The sequence below is a fragment of the Mus pahari genome, chromosome 21 (genome assembly GCF_900095145.1).
Source record: "Mus pahari chromosome 21, PAHARI_EIJ_v1.1, whole genome shotgun sequence".
NCBI lineage: Eukaryota > Metazoa > Chordata > Mammalia > Rodentia > Muridae > Mus > Mus pahari.
Window position 1 is genome coordinate 11,305,773 of NC_034610.1, and position 15,170 is coordinate 11,320,942.

At 46.5% G+C, this 15,170-nt stretch overlaps 1 protein-coding gene across 2 annotated transcripts in view; it reads right to left on the reverse strand.

Moving 5' to 3' along the window:
- Rgmb (repulsive guidance molecule BMP co-receptor b) overlaps positions 1 to 14,825 on the reverse strand; it is a 25,951-nt gene extending 11,126 nt beyond the window's left edge. Inside the window, exons 1-4 of one of the 2 annotated variants that reach the window (XM_021221155.2) lie at positions 14,645 to 14,697; positions 13,640 to 13,715; positions 10,057 to 10,319; positions 4,612 to 5,120 (exon numbers count right to left, since the gene is read on the reverse strand). In XM_021221155.2, the coding sequence (XP_021076814.1) occupies positions 4,612 to 5,120; positions 10,057 to 10,319; positions 13,640 to 13,644 (777 nt within the window). In that variant the 5' untranslated portion in view covers positions 13,645 to 13,715; positions 14,645 to 14,697. Of the gene's footprint in view, positions 1 to 4,611; positions 5,121 to 10,056; positions 10,320 to 13,639; positions 13,716 to 14,644 lie in introns of both variants that reach the window. The other variant, XM_029533059.1, reaches the window with a different exon arrangement.
- Between the last annotated feature and the right edge of the window lie 345 nt (positions 14,826 to 15,170).

A 15,170-nucleotide genomic window follows, 5' to 3' on the forward strand; every position in this document is an offset into this window, starting at 1 on the left:
GATTAGGCCATCTTCTGATACATATGCAGCTAGAGACACAAGCTCAGGGAGTACTAGTTAGTTCATATTGAACAACCCTTTTCTTAAAGGCAACCTGCCTTACAGCAAACCCTTTCTCTGGCTCAAGGAAGGAGCCCAGGATGTGTGGTTCCCAATCTTCCCTACTTTTAATTTGTTTACATGAGATTTAAGTATTTTATAGAAAGCTAGAGAAGTGAGGAAGAATATGATTACATACAAATTAAAGGGAAAAAATAAAGCAAATGAATACTTGTGAAAATCATTACTAAAAACACAGCCATTGTTAGGTAGGTAACAAAGTATTTAAACTGAAAAGTACTTTGAAAGGTGTACTTGAGAACCTGACTTACTTTTAGTTTCCATATTACACTCTATCAGTTTATCATGTGTTTGCATGGAGAGCTCATGCGGGAATCAGGGCACAGTTTGTAGAGGCGGGCCTCACCTACCACTTTAGTTCCAGGAGCTAACTCAGGTTCTAAGGCTTAGCTGCAGGTGCTTTACCCACTAAGCCATTTTGCTAGCCTGAAATTGAGGATTTAAAAAAATGTCTACTTTCATTTTCATTCTTTATAGGTCTGAGGAAAGCCCTCCACTACTAAACTCTACTCTTGTCTCGGTAGCTTTAATACAGGGGCACAAAGGAAAGGGTCAAGTCGTTTACTTTCTGAGACCACGCATTTAAATATCCTCTCTAAGGACCTTTGTTTACGAACAGAAACCCAAGCCACCGACCGATATGTTGAGTCTGAGAGTGGCAAAGAAGATGTGAAGCAAGCCAGGCGTCCCTAGGATAGGTCACCTGACTCCTCTGGGGCATGTGAGGTACAGGCCAGCCACTGCCATGTGGTTCTCTGGAACTGACAAGGTGTGACTGCCTCCTCCCCAACAGGAAACCCTTTTTCACTCTGTGCTCCTAACGTTGCCAGTTCTAGTGCTACCCCCCCCCCCCCCCCATTTCATGTTCTCAGTGCCTGCATGCCTGCAGCTGCCTCTCACGGCTGAAGGTGGGGAAGATGTCTATCTGAGATGAGGTGATGTGTGTAGGTGTGCCAGAGACTCCTGCAGCCCCGGGGTGGAGAGATGAAAAACTTGCCCTGGCTCCCCACCTTGAGTAACATATCTACCTGGCAAGCTGGTCCACTCTTAGAGTCTCTTCCAGCAAGCAAGGGTATAAACAAAAACATGGAGGCCCTGAGAAAGCATACTTGTGCACACCATGACCACCTGGAAAACAAGCTCTTCTTTTCCCATGGGGAGGGGAGAGCCAGTGTTTGGCGAGAGGAGTGGATAAAGAGGGATAAAGCCACATTAGACCACAGGTCTACCTGTCTTAATTCACTCACTGCTCATAGGAGAAAAATGTGTAGCTAATAAGTATCCCTGAGTACAGTGACTTCATCTTACTTTAATCTGTTTCAGTGTCCTTTGGTGACAGAGGGAGATGGGTTTGGAAGACAGACCTCATGAAATTCAACTTGCAGGGAGCTGGCTCAAGAAGCCAGGTTCCCAGAAGCCAGTTGTCTCTGTGACCTCACACTGGGTAAAATACCCAGGGTCTAGCATTTCTCAGTGAGATGCATGGATGTTTCAATGTAACACCTCAGCCTGCAGCTGGCCTTCCACAGGGCAGAGTTACTCTTTAAGTACACTGATACAGCATGCAGGGCTTGGAAAATGCCTGAGCACACAGGGAAGGTTGATCTCAGCTTTGTACAGTGCTGACTGGTCTGGGTAGGTCCAGCAATTCTCAGTAAAAAACTGAAGTAAACCTCCCGAAGACTGGGTTGGTACCCTACTGTTTATGGGAAGCATTCTAGCTGATGGAATAACCCCTAGTGAATTCCTATAGGATGGAATTTGGGGATGGGGTGGAGAGCAGGGGGCATCTAGGTGGAAGGAGCTGGTGATCTCTCCTTCAAGTTGCACCTTGTCCCTAGTCTCAAAGCTTGCAATCTCTCTTTTCTTTTCCTCTCTCTGGACAACTGGATGCCTGGATCTTGTCTTGCCTGAGGCTCAAAGCAGTGGATTCGGTCAAGCTAGGACTGAAACCCAAATGACCCTTCTCTCCTTTTTGCTGCTTCTCCTTGGGTGCTTGTCACAGAGATAAAAAGGAGAAGGCTGCTGTGTGCTGAGATTCACATGAAGAAAACCTTTCCTTTTTTTTTTTTTTTTTTTTTGAGAAGACATTTTAAAACAGATTTAGAAAAAAAATTCAGATTTTGCTTAGAATGTGTTTTGTAAGGTACTGTGCCTCATTGCTATTACTTTTATTACCACTTTTTCTTTAAAAGTCCTTAAAGGCAGGCTGGTGCAGCATAATCGTAGGCCTTTGCTGATTTCAGCAACACGTACCATACTGTCCTTGAGACAGAGCATGGAAACCAGCCCTTTGGATACCAGGGTGCCCTGGAGAACACAAAAACTAAAGCAGAGCAGCCGGTGCTGGGGCGGAGGATCACGGAGCATGGCTGAGCAGCATGGGGGCAGGGCTAATGCACAGCTGAGAAAGCACATATTCCAGCTGTCCTCTGGGATTCCTGTCAGAAGGGGTTTCCTCCATTTTGAAAGAACAAAGACTTTGGCTCTTACCAGATCAAGAAACAGGCCTGTTTTTTTTTGTTGTTTTTTTTTTTTTTTAAATATTATTACTAGTTTGCTAATCTAAACTGTTCTCTGTGTGTATATGTATATACAACAAATTATCATTTAATTTGAACAAAAGTCTTCCAAATCCTCAACTATTTGAACAATGGATAACTATTGCCATGTTTGAGGTCTTATGACTGTTGTAATCCTAGACTTTTGGCAGTGGTCTAACTTACAACTTCATAATCATTTGTTTTTTTACTACACACACACAATAATATATAATATATGGACATGTATCTATCGTAAGGGATTTTGTGTGTGTGTGTATGTGCCTTGAGTTCATGTGCACCATGTACATGCACATATATGTAAGTGTCTTCAGAATCTAGAAGAGAGCCTCAGATTAAGGATCTTGAGTCACATGGTTGTGAGCTGTCTTGTGGTAACTGAACCCAGTCTTCCACAAGAGCAGTAGCTGCTCTTAACTGCTGAACCATCTCACCAGCCTCCTAATCATATGTCCTTATAATCTAACTTTTACCAACCCCATAGTCTGAGATCTATGAAAGAAAAGTTATTTATAAACATATAGAGCCAGAGAAAGAAAGCTTTATTTTGAGATGTAGAATTTGCTAAGGCAAGAGGCAAGCCTGACATTTTACAGGTTTGCAGTATAAACATTTTGGAGATCCCCTAAAGTCTGCTATGCTGGAACAGTTCTCTGTGCACAAGAGCAATGGCTTCTATTTTTAGATTTGTGACACTCCTGGGTGTCTCCAGATATCTCCTGAGGTGTTGTAAAACTCCCTTCACGAAATGCCAAGTAAAATAATTTAAACTCACTTAAAAATATGCCACACATTTGGAGGCAAATGAACAGCCACAGGACTTCAAAAGCTTGATCTCTGTCAATTATATTTAGTCTCTGACGACTCAAGACCAGATACAATAAATACAGGAAGTCAACATAAGATGAGATGCTCTAACTATGGTATTCCTGGTTGGGGAAGTCAGGGAAGGAGGGAGTTTAGGTGGACACTGGGAGAAAGTCCTTTGACTTTATTTACGAAAGATAAGTTACTTAGCCCTGACTGGTACTTACAGACCCTCTCCATACTCTCTTCCACCTTGCAGGAAGACATCAGTACCCTGCAGCTGGTATCAAAGGTCTCCCCCTATACATGATCAATTTCTTCAAAATAAACAAGCAAGGAGCACAGACACTGGTTCAGGGCAAGACTAACTTAATTTTGCCAACTTTTCTTCTTAGCTTCTGACTTAAACTGTTAAAAGAGGGTGTGAGATTACACAGGGCTTATATAGCACTGTTCTGCAACAGCCAATCCTTAACTTCCTTGGTTACCAAAAGGTTACTAACTAAAGCACCATTGTGGGTTTGCCACTGGGAAGCCTGGCTTATGGCCATAACATTTACTATAGCTTCTAAATCTCCAATAAAGTACGTTTCCTGATGGGCCACTGCCCCAGGCCTCACAGCTTTCTTTATTCAGAACACCCACTTTCGTCATCTGATGAATTCGAACGTGGATTTCTTCAGGAAGAGTCTCTCTCTCTCTCTCTCTCTCTCTCTCTCTCTCTCTCTCTCACACACACACACACACACACACACACACACACACACACACACACACACACACACACACACACACACGAGCTCTCACAAGACAGCACTGGGGAGGGCACATGTTTTTCTCATTAAACAGGCCCGCCTTTTCTCCCTGGAGAACTTGATTTCACTGTTTATGTTTTATCCTTCCTATCATTGTCTAGTTAAGTTTAGACCCACATCTTACATGCCAGAGAAAATCTCTCATTAAATAATTTCAAACCTTTACCAACCCTGTTAATAACTTTCCAAGAAGATATACAAATGATTCCTCTGAACTAGGCCTTTATAACAACACATTTTATAAGTTCTCTGAAGGACCGAACAACTTGAGTGGAAAGGAGGTGGGGTGGGGGAAGATGCATACTTGCCTTGTTTGTAGCAGTTGCGCTGGACCCAGGGACCACAGGCACGTTCGTCACTTGAACCGAAAGGTAATTGTTGTCTATGAGTGGCCAGGCCCCTTCCACTTTGCATGTCTGGAAGTGATCCTTGAAAGTTCGAAGGTGAGGGTCTCCAAACAAGCCACAGAAAAGGTAATTGGGAGGTCTCTGGTCCCCTCCCCTGTGTTCTCTGACTCCCCCGTGGCTGTGGTAGTTACAGGGGTCATGGGTCACTTCCGGGTTGGTGGAAGATGTGGGTCCATCCTTGGAGCAGTTCCTCTGGTTCATGAGATCACTGATACCTAACACAGCAGAATGGTACACCAGGTTGCCGCGGCAGGCTTTTGAAGTTCGCTGGGTGCAGCCAGCATAGGCGCGAAGTGCCTTGCAAAACTCAGAGTCAAAGCCATCAGCAGCGGAGTTGAGGTGTGCAGTCAGGGCCACAAAGTCTGTGGTACATTTCTGGATTCGACATTGAGTAGGCTGTTGGCAATCACCTATGGGAAAGAAGGCAGGATCAAGCATGTGACTGGGTCCTCACTTCCTGGGCAGCATGAGAAGATGCGATTCTCCCTAGGAACTGTCTTTCCTATCTCATATACTCCCATTTTAAGACACCTTCACAAATAAGGTTATATTGTGTTATTACGTCTCTCAAATGAAGCCACCAAGAGAAAAACTGGATACAGTTCAGTTGCCAAAGGCAACTGAACAAGAGTCTAGTCTAGAAATACCACCAGGTTAAAATTGCAAATGAAATATTGTTTCTTGTTTGCTATTTTGACAAAGATTCTTCTGCTCCAAAGCAAAGTCAAAGATATGGGCTGTTTTGATTTTTAAAGCTGTATGAGTAATTTGCTTTAAAAAGCAGTGGGAGAGATACACTATGCACACAGCTATGATTAAAGCCTACACACCCGAAGAAAGGCTAAAATGCTAAATTATAGTTTGTCTAAAATATCTTTACCTGGTTTTGTATGGCTACAGGGTAAGAAAATCAAAAGAAAAAATTCAAGTAGTAAGTCACTCTACTTTCCCTGAAGTACATTACTAATAAGCCGCATCAATACATCCAGTCACAACGCCTTAGCCTCTATAACACCTAAGTAGTCGGCTAAAAATGTGATTCACTTGACCAAGATCGACTTTACTTCTTTCTTAACATGTCTGTCACACAGATCTCAAGCAAATCACAAGCACAAGACAACTAAAAAAGTATGCCACATCAAAATTGATTTTTCAAAGTGGAATCAGAACTGTAGAGTCAAGAATTCCTAGTGTGTGTGTGTGTGTGTGCACGTGCGTGTGTGCTTGTGAACATACACAACTCACTTTCCCTTTTAACTCAACAGTTTAAAGAAAAAGTTAAAATGAAAACCTAGTTCTGCACTTAAAAAAAAAAATCCAAATTATCTGTCACTTGTCTCTCATAGAGCAATTCATTAAATGTCTCAAAGCACAAGAGAAAAAGACAAAACAAAACACTATGTTAGCTACGTGTACCAATCGATTACATATTGTTTCAAAAAGGTTTACTGAAGAGAAAAACTGGCCTATTTCAAATTGTATAAAATAAACTGTAACATATATTTGTTACTTAAAATTCCTTGTAGGTGTTTAACTTATGGAAGGAAAGCTTAACATCTGCACATCTTAGCAGCATCCTCTTCTAAAGAATGTGCAAGTTGTTGTGACAGCTGAATGGTTTTGTAGGCATAACATGTCTCACATTTTGTATTGGTGGAGGGGTGGGAGGGCTGACGTCACTGGATTATCCACTGGTTTTGGCTAGTTTTGTGTGTGTGTGTGTGTTTAGTATACGTATGAGTGTTTTGCTTGCACATATGTCTGTGCATCAAAGGCATGCCTGGTGCCCTCGGAGGCCAGATAGATGATGGTGTTGGATTTCCTGGAACTAGAGTTACGGATGGCTGAGCCATCCTGTGGGTACTGGGAATCACACTGGGATCCTCTGGAAGATTGGCCTCTTAGCTAATAAGCCTCCTCTCCAGGGCCTAGTTTTGTTTTTGTTCTGAGACAAGGCAGGTTACGTTGAATTGTAGCCCAGGCTGACCTTGAACTTGCAATCCTTCTGTATCAGCTACCAGAATGTTGGATTACAGGTGAATGCCAGCCACCATGCCCGATTAAAGTCAGTGGGTTATTTTTTTAAATATGTAATTATTACAATATGTGGATACAATAAACTCCAGGATATCAGTACTTAAAACTTCACCTGATGAAAAACATCATTTAGTAATCTCTATATCGATTTGAAAGGTGCCTGAATGTTTTTAAGTTTTAATTAAATGGTAAACTTATTTCTGCTTTAGCTGGAGAGAAGTGTGGGAGGGGAACAGTCTGTCACTGTTGTGAGATTTCAAAGACCCAGTTGAGCCTTCCTTTTCGTGTTTACCAGAATAGAGGGGATTAAAATTATTTTACTATTTTGGAGCTCCATAGCTTATAACACAAGGTAGACCACTTTAAAAAAAAAAAAAATCACAAAGTCATCTTCATGAGCTTGGTCCCTTCAGGGCTTGTTCAGTGCAGCGCTGACAGAGGAAGCTTGATGTACAGGGTCCCTGTCTCGAAAACAAATGGATTTACTTTCAACTACTTCTACCGGAAGAACAAAACAATCAAATCAATTCACCATCCCATAAGCCTTCAAGGGAAAGGGGCATCCAAGGTCTTGCCTTGTCCTGGTGGGATTGTATACAACTAACTTGCCTTAAGGTCAGTCACTGACAGCTGAAGAAGCAGCGGGTGACAATGAGACCACTCTTCTTTTAAAATAAGATACACAGCAAGCACTAAACCAGTAATAGCAGGGCCAAGCTCACTCCCTAACCAACAGCTCTTGGACCTCAAATAATGACAGCACTAGAACTTTCCGCTAAACTCGTGGGGCCTATTTGTTCTTTTTATGGTCTATAAAATCTATCTGAGCACACAGTTACTTATAATTATTTCAAATAGTCATAAAATATCAAAAGTAAGGACAGCAGGGAGATACAGAATCCGAGTGTTTAGGAGGGAGAAGATGCCGCATTTATTTCCAGTGCTCTTTTGTTCCCACCCCCCATTCTCAAGCTTTCCTTTTTTTTAATTTTTTTTTTTTTTTTTTTTTTTTGTTTTCTTTTTTTTTTTTTTTTTTAATAGTGGTTAGTTTCTTACTGCTTTGAGAGATCACGTACAAAAACCCAGCTCNTTTTTTTTTTTTTTTTTTTTTTTTTAATGGTGGATAGGTGCTGACTGCTTTGAGAGATCACGTACAAAAACCCAGCTCTTTGCTTTGGCTGAGGGGCCTAACAGCCCTCGGCTGCAGCAAGGATCAGAGGGAGGAAGGCTAACTGAAGAGAAAATGCGTTGAGGTCAGCGTTTCCAGCTCCATCACAGGCTCCGGTATAATGACTAATTTGTAGCATACACCCAGAAATATCCAAGCTTCATGAATTTATAATGACAATGCACACTTTGCCTGTTAGAAGCAGTAATGTAAGCCTCCTGTCAAAATGCCAAGACAATGCAGAGCAGAAACACTCTCCAGGATGTGGCCAAGGAGGCCGTGGGGTGTCTGAGTAAGCAAGAAGGCCTGTATGTGATTTTCACTCACGAACTGCAAAGGTCTTCTTAAAATAAAATCTTAAGATAAAATACATGTGAAAATAAACAGGCCATCTCCCAGGGGCAGAATTCAAAAGATGCACTTGCAAAGAAAAATGTCCTATTTTGGTGTCAGGTCATCTCCAATTGGTGAGTCTTGTACTTTCAGTCAGTTACTGTAAGTGCTAAAGGACTTGTGGTCTAGAGCTTTCGCTTCATTATTTTTTAATGAACATAAGCAAGACGGCTTCCTTCACACCAGGACGACGGCACAATTGCCAGGTTATCGTAAAGGAAATGAGCTCTGTTGAAGCTGAATTGAGTGAACTATGGAGCCATATGGGGCACAGCGGCAAATGATATGGACTCAGACGTAAAACATATGGCGGTCCATCTGCAAGTAGCACTCCCTAGGTTCCCTGGTCTGGAAAAGAACCCCTGCATTTCAAATGGAACTACTCTTCAAAGAGATCTCTCAAAAGGAGCTCCGCTTCAACAAGCTGTTCACAGTGATGAGAGCCTGGGGTTCAATCTAAATGTGAGCTTTAGACTGAGTTACTGAAAGGAACCTTGTGGTCCAAAGCATCTCAGTTCGGTAAAGCTTTAGTCCAGTTTCTCATGCCTTTCACAGGGCAGCAAGGAAATCTTCAGGAGCTACGCTCCAACCCTGTCAGGACCTCAGAGCAACCAATATCCAAGCTGCCAAGAGCTCAACCTGGCCTTCCAGTTTCCCTTTCATGAAACGCACAGTTTGACGTAATGGATACATATTTCTCACCCCAACACTCCTGAATACTGGGACATTAACAAAAAGTTTCCATGAAACCGCTTGCAGACATTTTTCTAAGGTCCTACCTAAAGCTACTAATTTAAAGCCTTAATCATTCCACAACTGGCTATTACATTTTAGCACAACTAGTCCATTTCCCCAAGGGACACTGGTACAATGCACCTGTTATAACATCGCGAAGAGTTGTCTCTTCAGTGTCATTTTATTCCACCTAAAAGGCCTTTCAGCTACTTTAGCACGGTTGGTATATCTTATCATGTAAAAAGTTTTCAGTACAGCTGAGTGATATTAAACTAGGATTCTCCAGATTCGAGCAGAAGGGCCTCCAAAGAAATCTATGTAAAACAATGATCCTTTTAATTTTTGTACTAAAGGAAAATTAACGCTCTAGGCAGTTTTAAAAAGATATGGCACTTCCTTGTAAAGAAAACAAAAAAACAGGCATCACACAAGGGTCAGGGTCAGGTATATCCATCCGAAGGGCGCATTCCTCCCTCGCAGGGGCCGTGCGGACCTCCACACCGCAGCAGGCATCTGTCAAGCCCGCTAGGAACCGAAAACACAAGGCTACCCTCAAAGCAAGTCTTCAACTCGCCAAACTCTGCGCTCAAAGCAGCATTCGCAAAACCGAAAGATCTCCCGGTTAAGTTCCTTCGGAATTTACCCCCCAAACTCGGGTGCAAATCTTTGCACTGTGTGCGATTCCCGGCCTCGCCGCCACCCCCAGCCGTAGAGGAGAAACAGCACAGGGTTCCCAGTCTCCGATCGCCGGCAACCAGGGTGGCGGAAACCCGATCCGCAGCGGGGCCCCAGTAAACACTCCTGCTGAGAGCAATAAAGGCCCGGGGTGTCTGTCCCGCACGCGGGCCCCGCACGCCGGGCCCCGACCACCGGCTGTCGCGGGCGAAGGCCAGAGGCGGAGGGCAGGAACGTGAACCCGCGACGGTGAGCGCCCTGCTCGCACGCCAGGGCCGTGGCGTTCCGCACCCAGAACAAAGCCCGCGAGGCCCGCTTCCCACCCGGCCCGCGCCTACCTGCGTGGAGCAGCCCAAGGCTGAGCAGCAGCAGCAGCAACAGCGGGGGCGACGGCGGCCAGAGCCCGGGGCGGCGGGACTGCTCAGCCCCGGCGGCGGCGGGGGCGGCGGCGCAGGAAGGTGCTGCTCTCACGCCCATGCCCGTCCATGCAGGTCTCGTGCGCTCCTGCGAGGGCGGCGGCGCGGGCGCGGGCGCGGTGGCTGGGCCGGGCCTCGGACTGCGGCATGGGCCGGGGCGCACGCCTCGCTTCCTCCTCTTCCTCCTTTCAGGCCAGCGTTCGAGACCGGCCGCCACCGCCGCGAGGAGCAGGGCGTCGCGAGCGCAGGGAGGCGGCAACGGGGCGCAGCGACATCGACGCGGCCGGACGTGGCGGGCGGGAAGGCAGAAAGAGGCGGGAGAGAAAGATACAAAGACCGTGAGCGAGCGCCGACGGCAGCCGGGAGCTCAAGGGCGGCTGAGCCTCAGCTGGCGTGGGCTCGACGTGCGTGGATCGCAAGGACCTCACCAGCCGGAGCAGGCAGTGGCCCGGAGAGCTCCGCACCGCGGCCTGCGCGGTCAATCAATCTCGGCCCCGCACTTTAGCTCCGCCCCGCCAGGCTCTCACCAATCCTTGGCGGCCCCGCCCCCGGTCAACCTCCTCCTCCATTCCCCATTGGCTGCGAGCGTGCCTCCCGCCCTCGCGTCTCACTCAAGTTCCGTGTCCGCCGCCCGCGGGTGGGGCAGCTTCTTCAGGGCCCAGCCTCCCTCCTGCCGGCTTCCTTGTGCTTTTTCTCCTCCAACCCTTTCTGCGATCACGGTTTTCTGATACCCAATAGAAATGGGCGACAGCGAACCGGCCTTTAACCTTTCCTTGAATTAATGAGCTTCAGGTTCAGCTTCCTCCTAGGTTTTTTTTTTTTTTTTTTTTTGTTCGTTGTATTTAATCACCCTCCCCAACCCCTTTTCCTATCCCTGAAGGCTTCAGCCACTTGCAGGAAGCCAGCGCTTTCCCAAGCTCTGTGTAGCAGGTCCCCCCAACCCCCACCCCTATCTCAGCCAATCGCAACTGTTGGACCTCGTAGCAAACTTGTTGGGGTCTCTTGGCAAAACAAGAGTCCATCCGAGCCGGGTTAGGTAACTCAGATGACACCGAGGTCCGTAGCAGATGGGTGGACTGAGAGGGGACCTGCGAGCTCCCAGCGGAATTCGCTGGCAGCTGCATGAAGCTCTGGTGTTTTGGTTTTCTTTGACATTTTCCCAGCTTCAAAGCGAAGAACGGGAGCCAGGGATTGGGCGAACTTCAACGTGTTCGGTTACAAGGTAATTAGATTAATGAGAGTGGTGAGTTTTTATGCAGTGCAATTATGCCACGATTTCTTGGTGCTCGGTGGCTTTTCCACAAGTTTCCAGTCTATTAAATTACTCCAATGGTAGGTCTGTTTCTACCTGAGCTGTCCTCCAAAACCTAGGGCAACCCCCCCCTCCAACTATCTCCAAGGAAAAGGGCTAGTAAATGGAGACAAAAGAAAGCACTTGTGGAGTTGACGATAGGATCCAATTTGTCATCAGATAGTGTGAAGTGGCATCTCCTCTGGAGAGGCGTCAGTGCTCCTAAGGAGCCACTTTACTGTCCCCCTGCCTCTGCCATTCTCCAAACTGTTGAGGACTGGCATTTAAAATGCACTTTGCGAAATCTAAATTACAGTCTGCAACTTCACCTGCTACACTACCCAGAATCTCTAATTAGGAATCTCCTATCAACTACAGACACATTAATATTACACATGTTACAGTGTGCTGACCAATGGACAAGGATAATGGGGGGGGGGCAAGCCTTAATCCTCCCCATCTTATTCATTAGACACACTGTGGATTCCTCAAACCACCAGACCCCTAATGAAGGAGACCTATCTGTTTTTACTGTAATTTTTCATTACTTATTACAGGCCATGATGATTCAAGTGGTAAACACACCTTTCACTATTCAAGATATAATCCAAGCCTTATGTCTATCTTTAATATGCTTAATAATAGCCTCAGAGTTGCCTGGAGAAATGACTTTTCATGGGGGGAGGGCTGGAAGAGTCTGACAGTTTTACATAATGGTGTATACTAAATGCTATCAGGACAAACATTTTTACCATCTTGCAGTTACTACATATAATAGACGAAATACAGTTCAGAAAATATTAATAAGCATCTTTCTTTTAAAGAGTGATCACATGGCACGCTTCTTAAAGGTTCTTTTAGCTTGGAGCTGGAGAGATGGTTGAGTGGTTAAGAGCAGTGGCTGCTCTCCCAAAAGACCTGAGGTTCACTTCTCAATGCCCACCGGCAGCTCTCAATACTCTGCAACTCCAGTTCTAGGGGATCCGAATCCCCTTCACGTTCACAGGCACCAAACACACACATGGTGCACAGACACACATGCAGGCAAAATGTTCCTACACAAAGATTTTAAGTGCTTTTAGATAGCTGATTAACAGCAAAATATAGAATTTTCTTACCTCAATATTTAATTATATCCCTAAAGGTACATTAGGTTATTATTACATTTCATATAAACAAAAGATTAAAGGTCAGTACATTCAGTTTCGAGTCTTTCTGCTGATGACTTTGCTTTTTCCGCACTATCTTGTATTTTTTTTTTTTTAAATACAAGGGGGTCTAGATATTCTTATCAGTAGAGGGCACCCTAGAGTTGCTTCAAATCCTGATGTCAAGGAAAAAAGAAACTGTTGGGGGGGGGGGAATCATCTCTAAGGTGTTTTATTGCACCTCTGTTGTAAAATTTGACAAGCTTAAGACATGTATGCCTAACAATTCACTTTTTATTACAGCGTAAAGAGTTCAGCTGCTAGAGGAAAATGCCATTTTTTTAAAAAAATAAAGTACAAGGTGGTTCTTATTTTCATGACATCGGGTTCATTGATACAGTCTGGGGTGAATCTGGATGTTAGTTAGCAAGATTTGAAATCAGCTTGGAAATCAAGAGCATGTTGAATGGCTGGTTATAGGGCAGCCACTCGCCAAAGCTCCCGTGCAGCAGGCTAAGGTAGAATTTGGGACTGGACAAAGAAAAACCCAGGGAGGAAGCTAGAGCAAATGTGAGGATTATCAAAGTTTTACATTTTAATTAGGAAAAACAAATGAGATGACTGGAAACGTGAGCAACCTCAAAATCCACCTTGTGTCTTGCCATCTGCATTCTTTCTCTCTTCCCCTTTGTTTTCGAGGAGTGGTGAGACCAGAATAGTACATTCAAGAGACCCAGCAAAGCGTACTACACCATGGGCATGCAATTGGGTAATTAAAACGGATGCCAGAAACATTAATGGATTCTAAACATGATGCAGTTCCATTTTCAAAATCCTTACATAGTGTCTTAACTGTTCCCCGGGTACTGTATCTCCATACCCAGAAACCTAACATGAGGGTCTCTGCTTAACAGCTCACCCAGGACAGAGAAGCCTGCAATAAGCGATTTGTGTAACCCATTCCGGAGTAAGGGCTCCCCTGCTGCTCGTTGCTCCACAGTGTTTGAAAATAAGGGGCTGGAATAGCCCACAGTCCAGCAGCATGTAGCTTCTGGCTTGTACTTACATCATTCTTAACCCTTCTGCACCTGGAAGGGGCTCAGCGGGATCAGGATGCCCCCGAGCTCCGGAACACGCAGGACCTAGGTGTAAGAGAAGAGCCCCAGGGCTCCGTGTGAGCGCTGAACCCCTGGAGAAAGAGAGAGAGACCAGGGAGAGCGCAAGGGGTTGCATCCCGGGCCCCTTGATCCCTAACAGACTCCAGTAGGGCTCGCTTCTGGCTCTCAGGGCTAGAAGCGGCAGGTGCAAAAAGCATTTGGGAGCCGCTTGCCAGTACTTGGAGGTAATGTGCTTCCTGTCCATTTATCTCAGGAAACCAGCGCAGCCGTCCCTTCGAAACAAAATTAACCTCTCATTAGCCAGCCACTCACTCCCAAGAAGGCCTTAAAAGCTTTACCCTCTCACTAATGTATTTAGGCTTTTCTTCCAGGCAAACGAAGCCGAGGCTGTACTAACATCAGCCCCAGGGGTTCCTATGGGCTCCCTCAGGAGCCAGCCAGCCTTTCACCAGTCTAGTTTGGGAAATTGGCCAACACAGGATCCCGGTTTGTAGAAGCAGGCCGACCCAACGCCCCTGAACGAACTTCACACCACCCCGGCCCCCACGATAAGTTTGTCTCTGTTTTCTTGGGCTCCTTTCACATAAAAGCTTCAGCTCCATTACCCCCAAGGAATGGGGAAGGGAATGGGGAAACTTCAGTGGCCAGCTGTTTCCAGGTCACGGGAGGCGACTGTCCCTTAGGGAAGCGTCCACGGAAAGCTGGGGGGGTTGGGGAGCAGCCCTCCTTAGACTCTAGTCGGTTCCAGGCATTGCAAATAAAAGGTGGCCAGGAGCTTTTGGAACGCCAGAGCTTTCTCACCCCGGACCCCACAGCCCGGAGCCTGGCAGATTTATACCACACAGGTGGACCAAGACCTAAACAAAACAGTCCCGGCCGCTGCCTGCTATTCGCCCCCCCCCTCCCACCGTCCTCCGGGCCCACCGCAAACTTCAACAAAATAAACAACTCACCACAGGCATTCCCTTGTCTGCAGCGCGACGCTTGCCAGCTGGGAAAATAAGCCGCAAGCCACGCGGCCGGGGTGCAGGAGGGAGGCCACGCCGCGCCCGCCACTCTGCCCCAGGTGGGCGGCAGGCGGGCGGCTCCACCCGGGGGCCGCTCTCCAGATGCCGGTTCCCGAGTGAGCTCCCAGGCAGTACTAGCACCCTGCCAGCCAGCGGGGCCTCTCTGTCACCTAGGCGGAGAGGGCGGGGAGACAGGTCCCTCTCCCCAACTTCCTCCAAACTGTTCTCTTCCCACTCCCGCCCCCCTGGCCACAGAGGCAGACAACCTCCGCAGCGCCGGTCCCCCACTCCACCGCTCTACCCTACTGTCCTGCTGGAGACCCGACGGCAGGGAGCGTGGGACGCCTCTACCCCTGTTTCCAGGTCCTGCTCTCTCCTCTCCCCCGGTCCTATACACCGGCTTGCACAAAGGCGCCTTTCACGTCGCCAGCGCCGCCCTCTGCGCCGCCCTCCAGGCCAGCAGCGCTGCCTT